Consider the following 13,747-nt stretch of genomic DNA (forward strand, 5'->3'; position numbering starts at 1 on the left):
TATTGAAAGAATCAGAGGCAAGACAGAATGTAGGATTGCAGATGAGCAAGGAGGTTTTAAAGTGGGTAGGGGATGTGTAGATCAAGTGTTTACATTGAAGCATATATGTGAACAGTATTTAGATAAAGGTAGAGAATTTTTCATTGCATTTATGGATTTAGAAAAGGCATATGATAGAGTGGATAGGGGAGCAATGTGGCAGATGTTGCAGGTATATGGAATAGGTAGTAAGTTACTAAATGCTGTAGAGAGTTTTTATGAGGATAGTTAGGCTCAGGCTAGAGTGTGTAGAAGAGAGGGAGACTACTTCCCAGTAAAGGTGGGTCTTAGACAGGGATGTGTAATGTCACCATGGTTGTTTAATATATTTATAGATGGGGTTGTAAAAGAAGTAAATGCTAGGGTGTTGGGGAGAGGGGTGGGATTAAATTATGGGGAATCAAATACAAAATGGGAATTGACACAGTTACTTTTTGCTGATGATACTGTGCTTATGGGAGATTCTGAAGAAAAGCTGCAAAGGTTAGTGGACGAGTTTGGGAGTGTGTGTAAAGGTAGAAAGTTGAAAGTGAATATAGAAAAGAGTAAGGTGATGAGGGTATCAAATGATTTAGATATCAAATTAATGAGGAGGAGTATAGAAGAAGTGAATGTTTTCAGATATTTGGGAGTTGACGTGTCAGCAGATGGATGTATGAAGGATGAGGTTAACCATAGAATTGAGGAAGGAAAAAAAGTGAGTGGTGCATTGAGGTACATGTGGAGAAAAAAAATGTTATCTATGGAGGCAAAGGGAATGTATGAATGTATAGTGGTACCAACACTCTTATATGGGTGTGAAGCTTGGGTTGTAAATGCTGCAGCGAGGAGGCAGTAGAGATGTCCTGTCTATGGGCAATGTGTGTTGTAAATATTATGCAGAGAATTCGGAGTGTGGAAATTAGGTGTGGAGTTAATAAAAGTATTAGTCAGAGGGCTGAAGAGGGGTTGTTGAGGTGGTTTGGTCATTTAGAGAGAATTGATCAAAGTAGAATGACATGGAGAGTGTATACATCTGTAGGGGAAGGAAGGTGGAGTAGGGGTCATCCTCAAAAAGGTTGGAGGGAGGGGGTAAAGGAGGTTTTGTGGGCAAGGGGCTTGGACTTCCAGCAAGCATGCGTGAGCGTGTTAGGAGTGAATGGAAACGAATGGTATTTGGGACCTGATGAGCTGTAGGAGTGTGAGCAGAGTAATATTTAGTGAAGGGATTCAGGGAAACCAGTTATTTTCATATAGGCAGACTTGAGTACTGGAAATGGGAAGGAGGGGTTTGGGATATTGGCAGTTTGGAGGGATGTGTTGTGTATCTTTATACGTATATGCTTCTAAACTGTTGTGTTCTGGGCACCTGTGCAAAAACAGTGATTATGTATGAGTGAGGTGAAAGTGTTGAATGATGATGAAAGTATTTTCTTTTTGGGGATTTTCTTTCTTTTTGGGTCACCCTGCCTCGGTGGGAGACGGCAAACTTGTTAAAAAAAAAAAAAAAAAAGTTTGTAATTACAGTAGAAAAAGCAATGGGAAAAATGCTAAGTCATACAGTGATTAGATTTACAACAGGTTTTGGTGGATTACATTGTTACTCGATTGGATTAACTCTTGTTATTTTAATAGTAGTAATAATAATAATAATTATACACAGTATTTGCAGTTACTTGTTTACAGCTACAAGAGCAGAATTATACGGTGGGTGTTTTGTCTTCAGTATTGAGTACAGTACGTCAGTTTTATTAATTTTTATTGGTTGGAGCACTTAGTACTGCCTCTTAATACCACATTCCACTCTTGTTTTATCACACTGCTAATAATTTTTTATTTTGTTAAGAACCAAAAACAGTCTTGCTGCACTACTGTCTTGTAACAATATGCAACTTTCATAGCTCCTATAATTTTTCCTTGTCCCACTGTTTATAGGCTACAAAGTCTGGTGGAGTGATAGTGTTGATCGGCCATGGTCCTGAAGAAGTAAAAATTCCTGTGGTTATTGCAGCTGCTCGGGAAGTTGACATCAGAGGTGTATTTCGATATGCCAACAAGTAAGAATGATGATTTAATTGTAGTCCTGATAGATAGTACAACTTTCTACTGAAGGGCATTTCATGGAAAGCATGGCTTATTCATGAGCTTTTTTCTGTGCCACTATTCTATTTGCTGATGCACAACCCCCAAATTGAAAGCTAACCAAAGGATTTTGTTCAGAATGAGTCCAATGGATGTCCCAAGCCTAATTTTTTTTTCTAAGAGTTCTTTCTTATGAAAATTAATTTAAATTCAACTTGTGCAGTGTTCAGATTTATTTTTTTTTGTACCTCATTGACCATCTGACAAGGCAGGGTGGACTGGAGAAGGAAACAAATTCACCCTCATTCATTCATTGTCAATGATAAAAGGTTGCAGAAAGTGAGAAACATGTTTGATGATCTCAGAACCTGGGCATGTGTCAGACTGGTTTTGGACTTTCAACACAATACATATTCATTGGTTCCAAATTGTTTTTCTACTGCTGTTCCCATGGTTGCTGCTGCTGTAGAACTGCAGTTGCAGTGGCTACTGCAGCCACTGGGGGTGCCTCTACTATAGTGGAACAGCTGCAGCTACTACACCTGTTTTAGCAACTGCTGCCTCAGCACGTACTGGTTATTGAAACATGCATGACTAGGACATCGATGAATATGGTTGTGGTATGGCAGATGGTGTTCTTATGAATATAAATTGACACTTATTTATAGTATATGTAACACATAAGCAGTACAGTTTTTTTTTCCTTTTCAGTTATCCATCATCTTTGGCCATGGTCGCCTCAGGAAAGATCAATGTTAAATCTCTCATCACTCATCGATTCAAACTAGAGGAAGCTGACAAGGCATTTGAAACTGCTCGCACTGGTGCAGGAGGAGCCATTAAAGTCATGATTTCCTGTGATTGACTTCAACATATTTAAGTGAACAATTATGATAAGTGAATATTGAAAAATATAATTAAGTTTTTACAAATATATTCCAGATTAAGGTATTTCAACTTGTAGACCACAGGCCCTTTATTGCTTGCAGGGCCATCAGGGAGGTCTGTGGGAAAGCCCTGTTAGTGTTAATGTGCTTCTTTAATCAATATCCCATATTATTCAGGCAGTAACAGGTTAAAAAACAAAACTTATTAAATCCAAATTTTGATGAAAGTAGCATGAAAAAATACCTTCATCCTGTAACAAAGAATGAAGATTATTATGTAAATAGGGTAGTACAACACTGCTGTGGCCCTGGTTTCCTGGAAGTGAGCAAAAACCTAACCACATTAGAGGACTGGTCCCCTCAAGGGATGCTAGTGAGAGGTTCTTGATCTAAGGAATTGGAGTCTTCCTCCCCTTCCTTGGATTGAACCAGATTATCTCCCATTCCTCAGGTACTGTATGACCCCTATGGGTTTGGTACTTTTCCCTAAATATAAAAATGGAGCTCTGGTTTACAGAAAAACAAACACCTAAAATGTTTAGCACTAACACTTATTATTTGTGTGTAACAGGATACATACAATGAACTCTTTAAATTAAATTTAAACAAAATCAATAGAATGAATACAATCCTCAAGGAGGGTAGCTCTCATGCTAGTGAAGGACTTGATTTAAGGAATTTGAACTACCCTTCTCTTCCTTTATAAAAATTTGATTACATACTATTTCCAGGCATAGTATTGACTCAAGAATATTATTATAATGTTGTGTAGTAAAGGCCTTCCTAAAATATATAGGTATCTGATAAGGCATTACATAAAGCAGCTGTGCTGTATGACCCTTGTAGGTTTAGCACTTTTTTTTATAATAATAATTACATAAAACAGGCTTTAATGTATTACATGCCATCAAAGGATTGATTGCTTATAAATTTTACTCTACTTTGAACTAAACTGTGCATTACACAAATAACCCGCACATAAAAGAAAGGAGCTTACGACGACGGGTTATTTGTGTATCGTTCCAGTCACGGTAGTGTGCCTTTTTTTTGTTATTTAAACTGTGCATTATTAGCAAATAATACTGTTCAGTACTTGCTGTTTCTTTTATGGTCTCAGAGGAGCTACTGTTCCCAACCAACAGGACATTCAGCAAGAACAGACATGTATGGATTGCAGGTGTTTGCATCACATGTATTTAAAGAAGTAGGCAAACTGCATGTACTGAGTAACATATGTAGTAGGTCTGTGTTTCTACACTGGATCCTATACCAGTTTAAGGGTTACTATAATTAACAATTGGTGCTGTATGACCCTTGTCAGTCATACAGCACTTCATTATGATTATAATAATAATATAATTATTACTAAACACAGTATATTTATTTTCTTATATCAAAATTAGGTTATTATTGTTAAATTGCTGTATGACTCTCATGGGCTTAGTGCTTAAATATAATAATAATAAATACATCTTTATTAATACTGTATACTATTTATTGTACACTCTGAAAATAATGGAAATATGGAACTTCTTACTATAAAATAAATATATTTATTCTACCACAAAAAGAAGTTGTAATGTACTAACTAGCTGACAACCATTGTTGTAACACGAGTAGACAGTGAAGCAACTGCTGGATCATTACCCTTTGCTTGAGGCTGAAAAATAAGAAAATTAAAAAAAAATGTGTATTAAACCTTTAACTATATTACTATATTAACAACCCGAATAATACACAACAATAAATTTGTCAGATGAGCATCAGCTAAGGTCTTGCTTTGCAAATTTCTGAGAATTCACGATCTTTAAACAACCCAATCACAGAATTGATGAAGGAAAAAAGGTGGGTGGTGCACCAAAGTAACTGGAGACAAAAAAAAAAAAAAAAAAAAAAAAAAAGTTACCACAGAGACACAGGGAATATATGAGAGTATAGCGGTACCAACACACTTATATAGGTGTGAAGCACGGGTTTTAAATGCTGCAGCAAGGAGGAGACGAGAGGTTGTGCCTAAGGGCAATGTGTGGTGTAAATTATTATGCAGAGAATTCATAGTGTCGAAACGAGTTGGTATGTAGTTACTAAGGGCTGAGGAGGGGCTGTTGAGGTGCTTTGGTCATTTAGAGAGGATGGAGCAAAACAGGATGACTTGGAGGGTGTATAAATCTGTAGTGGAGGGGTAGGGGTCATCCTAGGAAAGGATGGAGGGGGGGGGGGGAGAGATTTTGTGCAAAAGGGGCTTGGACATACAGCAAACGTGCGTGAGCGTGTTAGATAGGGGTGAATGAAGACAAATGGTTTTTGGGAGTGTGAGCAGGGTAATATTATTTTGTGAAGGGATCCAGGGAAACTGGTTAGCTAGACTTGAGACCTGGAAATGGGAATTACATTGCATGCACTTTAAAGGAGGGGGTTTGGGATATTGGCAATTTGGAGGGACATCTAAACTGTTGTACCCGAGTGCCTATGCAAAGACAATGATTTTGTACAAGTGATGGTGAAAGTGTTGAATGATGAAAGTTTTTTCTGCTTCTTTTTTTTTTCTTTCTTTTTGGGTCACCCTGCCTTGGTGGAAAATGCCAGACATGTTAAAAAAAAAATACAATTTGTAGTAGTTCTTGTGATTTTATAGCCAATCTTTGTTCTAACAATAATATTAGGTATGAAAATGGTAGTCAGTCATAAGCACACTGACACTTGAACATGTTTATATAAGGACATGTTTATATATTATAAGGACCTGCCTCGCATGGGCCAGTAGGCCTTCTGCAGTGTTCCTACATTCTTATGTTACCTGCTTTGGTCACATACTATTGTCTAGAAATATACAGTGGAACCTCTACTTGCGAGTTTAATCTGTTCCATGACCTTGCTTGCAACTGGATTTGCTTCTTTGCAGAGTCAATTTTCCTCATTTAAATTAACGGAAATGCAATCAATCCGTTCGAGTGGAATTTTGTACAACTAAATAATGATCTGATGTATCTGCTGCCCCTTTATAAACATACACATACTGAAGTGTACCCATCAACCTTTTATCCACTAATACATAATCTAACAAACTACTTTCATTACATGCTATATTATATCTTGTGTACTTATTTATGATCTTTTTTTTAAAAATATGTATTACTTATTACTGAACCTCTTTCTATACATAATTTAATTAAAGGCCCTCCCCCATTTTGATTTTCCCTGGCACCCCAAACTTACTTACTACTCCCTCCACAACAGTTTTACCCACTTTAGCATTTAGGTCCCCCACCACAAGTACTCTTTCACTTGGTCCAAAACTTCCTATGCACTCACTCAACATCTCCCAAAATATCTCTCACCTCTACACTTCTCTCTTCTCCAGGTGCATCAACACTTAATATAACCCACTTTTCACATCCCACCCTTATTGTACTCTGCATAATCCTTGAATTTATACATTTACATTCCCTCTTTTCCTGCCATAACTGATCCTTCAACATTATTGCTACTCCTTCCTTAACTCTATTAGAAACCTCTGACCTAATCCCAGTACTTTTCCCCACTGAAACTCTCCTACTCCCTTCAGCTTTGTTTCACTTAGAGCCAGGACATCCAGCTTCTTTTCACTCATAACATCCACAAACATCTCTTATCATCCGCATTACATCCACGCACATTCAAACATTCCAACTTAAAGGTTTTCTTCTTTTTATTTTTAGTAAGCTGTATGGGAAAAGGGGGTTACTAGCCCATTGTTCCCGGCATTTTAATTGACTTTTACAACACGCATGGTTTACGGAGGAAATATTCTTATTCCACTTCCTTGTGGATATAAAAGGAAAATAATAAGAAAAGCCAAAGAAAACTCAGATGAGTGTGTATACATAAATGTGTAGTGTGGCCTAATTGTAAGTAAAAGTATCAAGATATATCTCTTATCTTGTATGTTTATGAGAGAGAAAAAAAAGACATCAGCAATTCTTCTTTTCTTTCAACAAACCAGCTGCATCCCACCTAGGCAGGGTGGCCCAGAAAGAAAAATGAGTGTCTCTTTTTGAATTTAGTAATTTGTACAGGAGAAGGGGTTACTAGCCCCTTGCTCCCAGCATTTTAGTTGCTTCTTACAACACTCATGGCTTATGGAGGAAGAATTCTATTCCACTTCCCCATGGAGATAAGAGGAAATAGACAAGAACTAGTAAGAAAATAGGAGAAAACCCAGAGGGGTGTGTATATATATGCTTGTACATGTATGTGTAGTATGACCTAAGTGTAAATAAAAGTAGAAAGATGTATCTGAAATCTTGCATGTTTATGAGACAGAAAAGACACCAGGACTCCTACCACTATGTAAAACAAATACAGTTTTCTGTCTTACACTCATTTGGCAGGACAGTAGTACAGTGGACCCTCAACCAGCGATGGCATCGATTAACGATAAATCTGACTAGCGATACATTTTAACGCAAAAATTTTGCCTCGATTAGCGCTTAAAAACCCGACCAGCGCTATTCGTTCCATACGAGACGCGTCCACTTTGGCCTGAGCGCGCCTCACTTGTCCCGTGGGTACCAATGTTTACAAGCCAGCCACTGCGGTCACTTCCAAACATACAACTGGAACATTTCATATTATCACAGCCTTTGTAGTGATTGCACCTGCAAAATAAGTCACCATGGGCCCCAAGAAAGCTTCTAGTGCCAACCCTACAGCAAAAAGGGTGAGAATTACTATGGAGATGAAGAAAGAGATCATTGCTAAGTATGAAAGTGGAGTGCGTGTCTCTGAGCTGGTCAGGTTGTATAATAAACCCCAATCAACCATCTCTACTATTGTGGGCAAGAAAACGGCAATCAAGGAAGCTGTTCTTGCCAAAGGTGCAACTATGTTTTCGAAACTGAGATCGCAAGCGGTAGAAGATGTTGAGAGACTCTTATTGGTGTGGATAAACGAGAAACAGATAGCAGGAGATAGCATCTCTCAAGCGATCATATGTGAAAAGGCTAGGAAGTTGCATGACAATTTAATTAAAAAAATGCCAGCAACTAGTGATGTGAGTGAATTTAAGGCCAGCAAAGGTTGGTTTGAGAGATTTAAGAAGCGTAGTGGCATTCATAGTGTGATAAGGTATGGTGAGGCTGCCAGTTCAGACCACAAAGCGGCTGAAAAATATGTGCAGGAATTCAAGGAGTACATAGACAGTGAAGGACTGAAACCTGAACATGTGTTTAATTGTGACGAAACAGGCCTGTTTTAGAAGAAAATGCCAAGCAGGACGTACATTACTCAGGAGGAAAAGGCACTCCCAGGACATAAGCCTATGAAAGACAGGCTTACTCTGTTGATGTGTGCCAATGCTAGTGGTGATTGCAAAGTGAAGCCTTTATTGGTGTATCATTCTGAAACTCCCAGAGTGTTCAGGAAAAACAATGTCGTCAAGGCTAATTTGTGTGTGCTGTGGAGGGCAAACAGTAAGGCATGGGTCACTAGGGACTTTTTCTATGACTGGTTACACCATGCATTTGCCCCCAATGTGAAAAATTACCTAACTGAAAAGAAATTAGACCTTAAGTGCCTCCTGGTATTAGACAATGCTCCTGGTCATCCTTCAGACTTGGCAGAGCGACTTTCTAGGGACATGAGCTCCATTAAGGTGAAGTTTTTGCCTCCTAATACCACTCCTCTCCTGCAGCCCATGGACCAGCAGGTCATTTCCAACTTCAAGAAACTGTACACAAAAGCTATGTTTGAAAGGTGCTCTGTAGTGACCTCAGAAACTCAACTGACTCTAAGAGAGTTTTGGAAAGATCATTTTACCATCCTCAATTGTGTAAACATAGGTAAGGCTTGGGAGGAAGTGACTAAGAGGACCTTGAACTCTGCTTGGAAAAAACTGTGGCCAGAATGTGTAGACAAAAGGGATTTTGAAGGGTTTGAGGCTAACCCTGAGAATCCTATGCCAGTTGAGGAATCCATTGTAACATTGGGGAAGTCCTTAGGGTTGGAGGTTAGTGGGGAGGATGTGAAAGAGCTGGTGGAGGAGGACAATGAAGAACTAACCACTGATGAGCTGCTAGATCATCTTGAACAGCAAGAGGGCAGACCTAGGGAAACTGCTTCGGAGGAGGGGATAGAGAAATTGAAGAAGTTGCCTACTTCTAAGATTAAGGAAATGTGTGCAAAGTGGCTTGAAGTGCAAACCTTTTTTGATGAAAATCACCCTGACACAGCTACTGCAAGCCATGTTGGCAACCTGTACACTGACAATGTTGTGAACCACTTTAGGAAAGTCATAAAGGAACGAGAGGTACAGGTATCTATGGACAGATATGTTGTGCGACAGAAGTCCAGTGACTCTGAAGCTGGTCCTAGTGGCATTAAAAGAACAAGGGAAGTATACCCAGAAAAAGACTTGCTACCTCAAGTGCTAATGGAAGGGGATTCCCCTTCTAAACACTAAGAAGATCAACGGTCTCCCCTCCTCCCATCCCATCAATCATCACCAGATCTTCAATAAAGGTAAGTGTCATGTAACTGTGCATGTCTTCTTCAGTTTGTGTGTATTAAAATTAATATTTCATGTGGTAACATTTTTTTTTTTCAATACTTTGGGGTGTCTTGCACGGATTAATTTGATTAATTTGACTAACGGATTAATTTGACTAACGATTATTTCGATTAATGATGAGCTCTCAGGAACGGATTAATATCGCTGGTTAAGGGTCCACCGTGCTTCCCTGGATGGTTGTTGTCTACCAACCTACTACTATATAAAATGTTCTTTAGAAAATGGAATTACTCCAGGAACACAAATACGACTTAACTTTTGTCTTTCCTAAAATGCTCGGCTTATAATGGGCCCCACAACTGCCAATGCTTGATGTACTTGTATAAACCTCATTTTGTAATTTATAATTAATAATTTGTTTAGTTTTATTCATGCATAAGTATAAATTTAACCATTATAGATTATTTCTTTATTCTGTAATTTTACCTTAATTTTATACTTTCCCAAAATGATGTACAGTATGTGGGCTTGCAAACAATTACTTAATCTTAGTTTTCTTAATTTTACCCATTATGTAAAGCTATAGATTATACTGTTTTATGTGAGAAAACACTAATAGTGCAATGTAACCACTTACAAGTGGATGTTATTCTTAACATAATCTAGTATAATCTACACATATTTTAGTAGGCTATGTGCTTGGGAAAGATGCCATTCAAGAACAATGTCATAATACCAGTGCAGGAAAAATTCACAAACCGGTAATGAAAACTGAACTTAATAATGGTTTAGGACAGACCAAAATAATATCCAGTTTTAATTTCCAATTTAAGGGTTTGCTGTGATGCCAATTAATCTCAATAGTTGCAACATTGCATTCATGAATGAGGAATGTCACTTACCATTATGTAAACATGTGTAGGTAAAATGCGAGCTAATAGAGCATCTAAGGAAGTTGGTTGGCCTGGAGAGTGGGATTCTACACTGAGTGTTAACTTTGGTAAGTGAACATTTCCAGCTAGCAGAGGGTATAATGTATATGTCACTTGTTCACTGCAACCTGGCAACACACGTAATCGCACCTGAAAATTACATTTTATAAATACACCAAATACATTATATGCAGTACTGAAAAACCCTCAGATTCACAAAGGTTAGGTTTGTAGAGGTCCTTGCAAATTCATAAACCACAAATGACTAAATTCTGTTGGTATAATAAATTTTATTTAAAATTAGTGCTTATTTTGTTTCAGAGACCATATCTCTTTAAATATCACTACTTAGGTTAAAACTGACATCGATAAGAAAAAGAAGAGACATTTGGCCTTGGGATGTGCCAAACATCCAAAATTGGATTCCATTTAAAAGCACGTGAGTAAATGAAGCTATTTGGAGAAAATCCTTTTGATGTTTTCAGTGGCTTGATTCTCACCAAAGTTTGAAAAAAAAATTACCATCATTCATTCATTCAATCACTGTCTTGCCAGAAGTGTTCTCACATCACAATTCAGATTTCCTCCAGCTGCAACATCACCCCCTCCTTCACAGTGCAAGTACTTCCCTTCCTGTCTCCAGGGCTCTAGTTTGGCAAATTTTGGAATTTGACTAGTACAGTGGAACCTCGGTTTTCATGATTAATCCGATCTAAAAAGTCTGACGAAAACTGAATCGTACGAAAACTGAAGCAATATTTCTCATAAGAAATAATGTAAATCCAATTAATCTGCTCCAGACACCCAAAAATATTAACAAAAAATACATTTTATAGAGAATAACTATAGTTTTACATACAGAAAACAATGAGAAATAAATATAAATGACTAATGAAATGGATAAATGAACATTTAACATCACTTTTACCTTTATTGAAGACTCTTGTTGGCATATGGAAGAAGGCGACGAGAGGTTATCATTTGGAAGGGGAATCCCTGTCCATGAGGACTTCAGGTATAAAGGCCCTATCTGGGATACTTCCCTTCTTTGTCTTTTACTGGCACTAGGACCAGCTTGAGAGTCACTGTACTCCTGTCAAAAAAAATCTGTCCAGAGAGGTCTGTTTCTGGTGTCTCTTTAAGATTTACTAAAATGGGAAAAGGTATTGTCGTTGAATGTTGCAGACATGGCTTGCAGCAGCTTTGTTAGAGCGATATTTCTCCCCTTTGTACACATGTCCTTAATCACTGAAGAAGGCACATTCTCCCCTCTCTTCCTCCTCCTCTGAAGCAATTTCCTCAGCTGCAGTCTGTTGCTGTTTCAGTTGAAGGTATTGCAGCTCTTCAGTGGTTAGCTCTTCCCTGTGGTTGTCCACCAACTTTTCCACATCCTGGCCACTCACATCCAACCCAATAGATTTCCCCCAAGACACAATAGATTCCACAACAGGTGTAGGGTCATCAGGGTCAGCCTCAATCCCTTCAAAATCCTTCTCGAGGAGACATTCTGGTGGATGCGTTTGATACGGACTGTTTTCTGCTCTATGAAAACTGAGCGGATGTACGAAAACTGGGACAAAATTTCAACGAAAACCGAATCCTACAAAAACTGAGGCATACAATAACCGAGGTTCCACTGTATTTATATTTTAAAATGAATTCAACATAGCTCCTCTTGTAATATTAATCTGAAAATTACAAATTACAGGAGGAATAAAAACCAAATTACAGTGAATAAAAGATTTCTTATTTGAAAGACAAATGTTAACAGGTATAAAAGGTTAAATGACACATAGTAATGTCACCAGGAGGGTGCTGCAAGAACTGGGACTTGTCTCAATATGGTTTCTAATTAATATAAATGACTTACCAGAGGGAATAAGCATGTTCATATATGAAACAAGTTACCAGACTGCAGCAAAAAAAGATACATAGGCTTACTTAATCACCTAATTGAAGTTGTCTCCCTTGAAGTACTCTCCTTGGAAGGCTATACATTGATACCAACACCTCTGTCACTTCTCCAAACATATCTGGAATGCTTCTTTTCCTAATGGCATGTATCACAGCCTGCTAGTCCGCCTGAATCTCCTCCACATTGATAAAACACCACCCTGGGTGCTATTTTTATTTTTGGGAAGTGAAAGAAGTCACTGGAGGCTAGATCTGGGGAGTGGGGAGGGTGGTGGACAACCACCATGTTTTTAACCAGAGAATACTGGACAAACATTGCTGCATGAGCAGGGGCATTGTCATGGTGAATGAACCAATCACTGGACACCCACAATGCTGGATGTTTCCTTCTTATGTCTTCCCTCTATCTTCTCAGAACCTTGATGTAAAAATTTTGGTTAACTGTCTACACAGATGGAATAAATTCTTCACGAATGATTTAAACTTTGTCAAAAAAGCAATGAGTAAGCACCTGACTTGGTATGCCTTTTTTTCGACTGAGTGAGTTGGGACTTTTTCACTGTGAAGACTGTTGCTTGGTTTCTCGGAAGTAGCTGTAGCTCCAAGTTTTGTCATCAGTAATGACCTCATCATCTTTGCACATTCTTCCTCTTCCACATTACTCCCTGCAGCACTGTATGACCATCTTAGGTTTAACACTGTATCTGATTATATTTTATACAATATAAATAAAACTGTGTATGTGTGTGTTTGGAGATGTAGGAAAATTGTCAGGCAAATCAACATTATATGTGCAGTGCCAGAACCATAATACAGTGGACCCCCGGCTTACGATATTATTTCATTCCAGAAGTATGTTCAGGTGCCATTACCTAACGAATTTGTTCCCATAAGGAATATTGTGAATTAGATTAGTCCATTTCAGACCCCCAAACATACACGTACAAACGCACTTACATAAGTACACTTACATAATTGGTCGCATTGGGAGCTGATCATAAAGCGGGGGTCCACTGTACATAAGAACATAAAAAAGGAGGAACACTGCAGCAGGCCCACTGGCCCATATTACGATTGCAGTAACTAGTGACATGGTCCTCAGACAAATAAAGAAACTAAAACCTAACAAATCCCCAGGCCCTGATGAACTGTTTGCAAGGGTGTTAAAAGAATGTAAAGAGGAACATAGCATACCTTTGGCTAATCTTTTTATCACTACAAACTGGCATAGTGCCTGATAAGTGGAAAATGGCAAATGTAATTCCTATTTACAAGGCAGGTGACAGGTCCTTGGCTTCAAACTATAGACCAATAAGCCTTACCTCCATAGTGGGAAAATTTATGTAATCAATAATTGCCGAAGCAATTTGTAGCCATCTTGACAGGCACAGGTTGATTAATAAGTCTCAACACGGTTTTACAAAGGA

At 38.3% G+C, this 13,747-nt stretch overlaps 2 protein-coding genes across 5 annotated transcripts in view; one reads left to right on the forward strand and one right to left on the reverse strand.

Moving 5' to 3' along the window:
• The window catches only part of LOC128688369 (sorbitol dehydrogenase-like), a 35,588-nt gene extending 31,684 nt beyond the window's left edge, over positions 1–3,904 (forward strand). Inside the window, exons 7-8 of one of the 2 annotated variants that reach the window (XM_070086765.1) lie at positions 1,954–2,075; positions 2,812–3,904. In XM_070086765.1, the coding sequence (XP_069942866.1) occupies positions 1,954–2,075; positions 2,812–2,965 (276 nt within the window). In that variant the 3' untranslated portion in view covers positions 2,966–3,904. Of the gene's footprint in view, positions 1–1,953; positions 2,076–2,569; positions 2,700–2,811 lie in introns of those variants that run through there. The other variant, XM_070086764.1, reaches the window with a different exon arrangement.
• Positions 3,905–4,430: 526 nt separating this feature from the next.
• The window catches only part of gry (trafficking protein particle complex subunit 11 gry), a 113,869-nt gene continuing 104,552 nt past the window's right edge, over positions 4,431–13,747 (reverse strand). For 2 of the 3 annotated variants that reach the window (XM_070086762.1, XM_070086761.1), the window contains exons 22-23: positions 10,377–10,556; positions 4,431–4,647 (exon numbers count right to left, since the gene is read on the reverse strand). In XM_070086762.1, coding sequence (XP_069942863.1) covers positions 4,576–4,647; positions 10,377–10,556 — 252 coding nt within the window. In that variant the 3' untranslated portion in view covers positions 4,431–4,575. The remainder of the gene's footprint in view (positions 4,648–10,376; positions 10,557–13,747) is intronic. The other variant, XM_070086763.1, reaches the window with a different exon arrangement.

The sequence above is a fragment of the Cherax quadricarinatus genome, chromosome 19, assembly GCF_038502225.1.
Source record: "Cherax quadricarinatus isolate ZL_2023a chromosome 19, ASM3850222v1, whole genome shotgun sequence".
In the NCBI taxonomy this organism is placed as follows: domain Eukaryota; kingdom Metazoa; phylum Arthropoda; class Malacostraca; order Decapoda; family Parastacidae; genus Cherax; species Cherax quadricarinatus.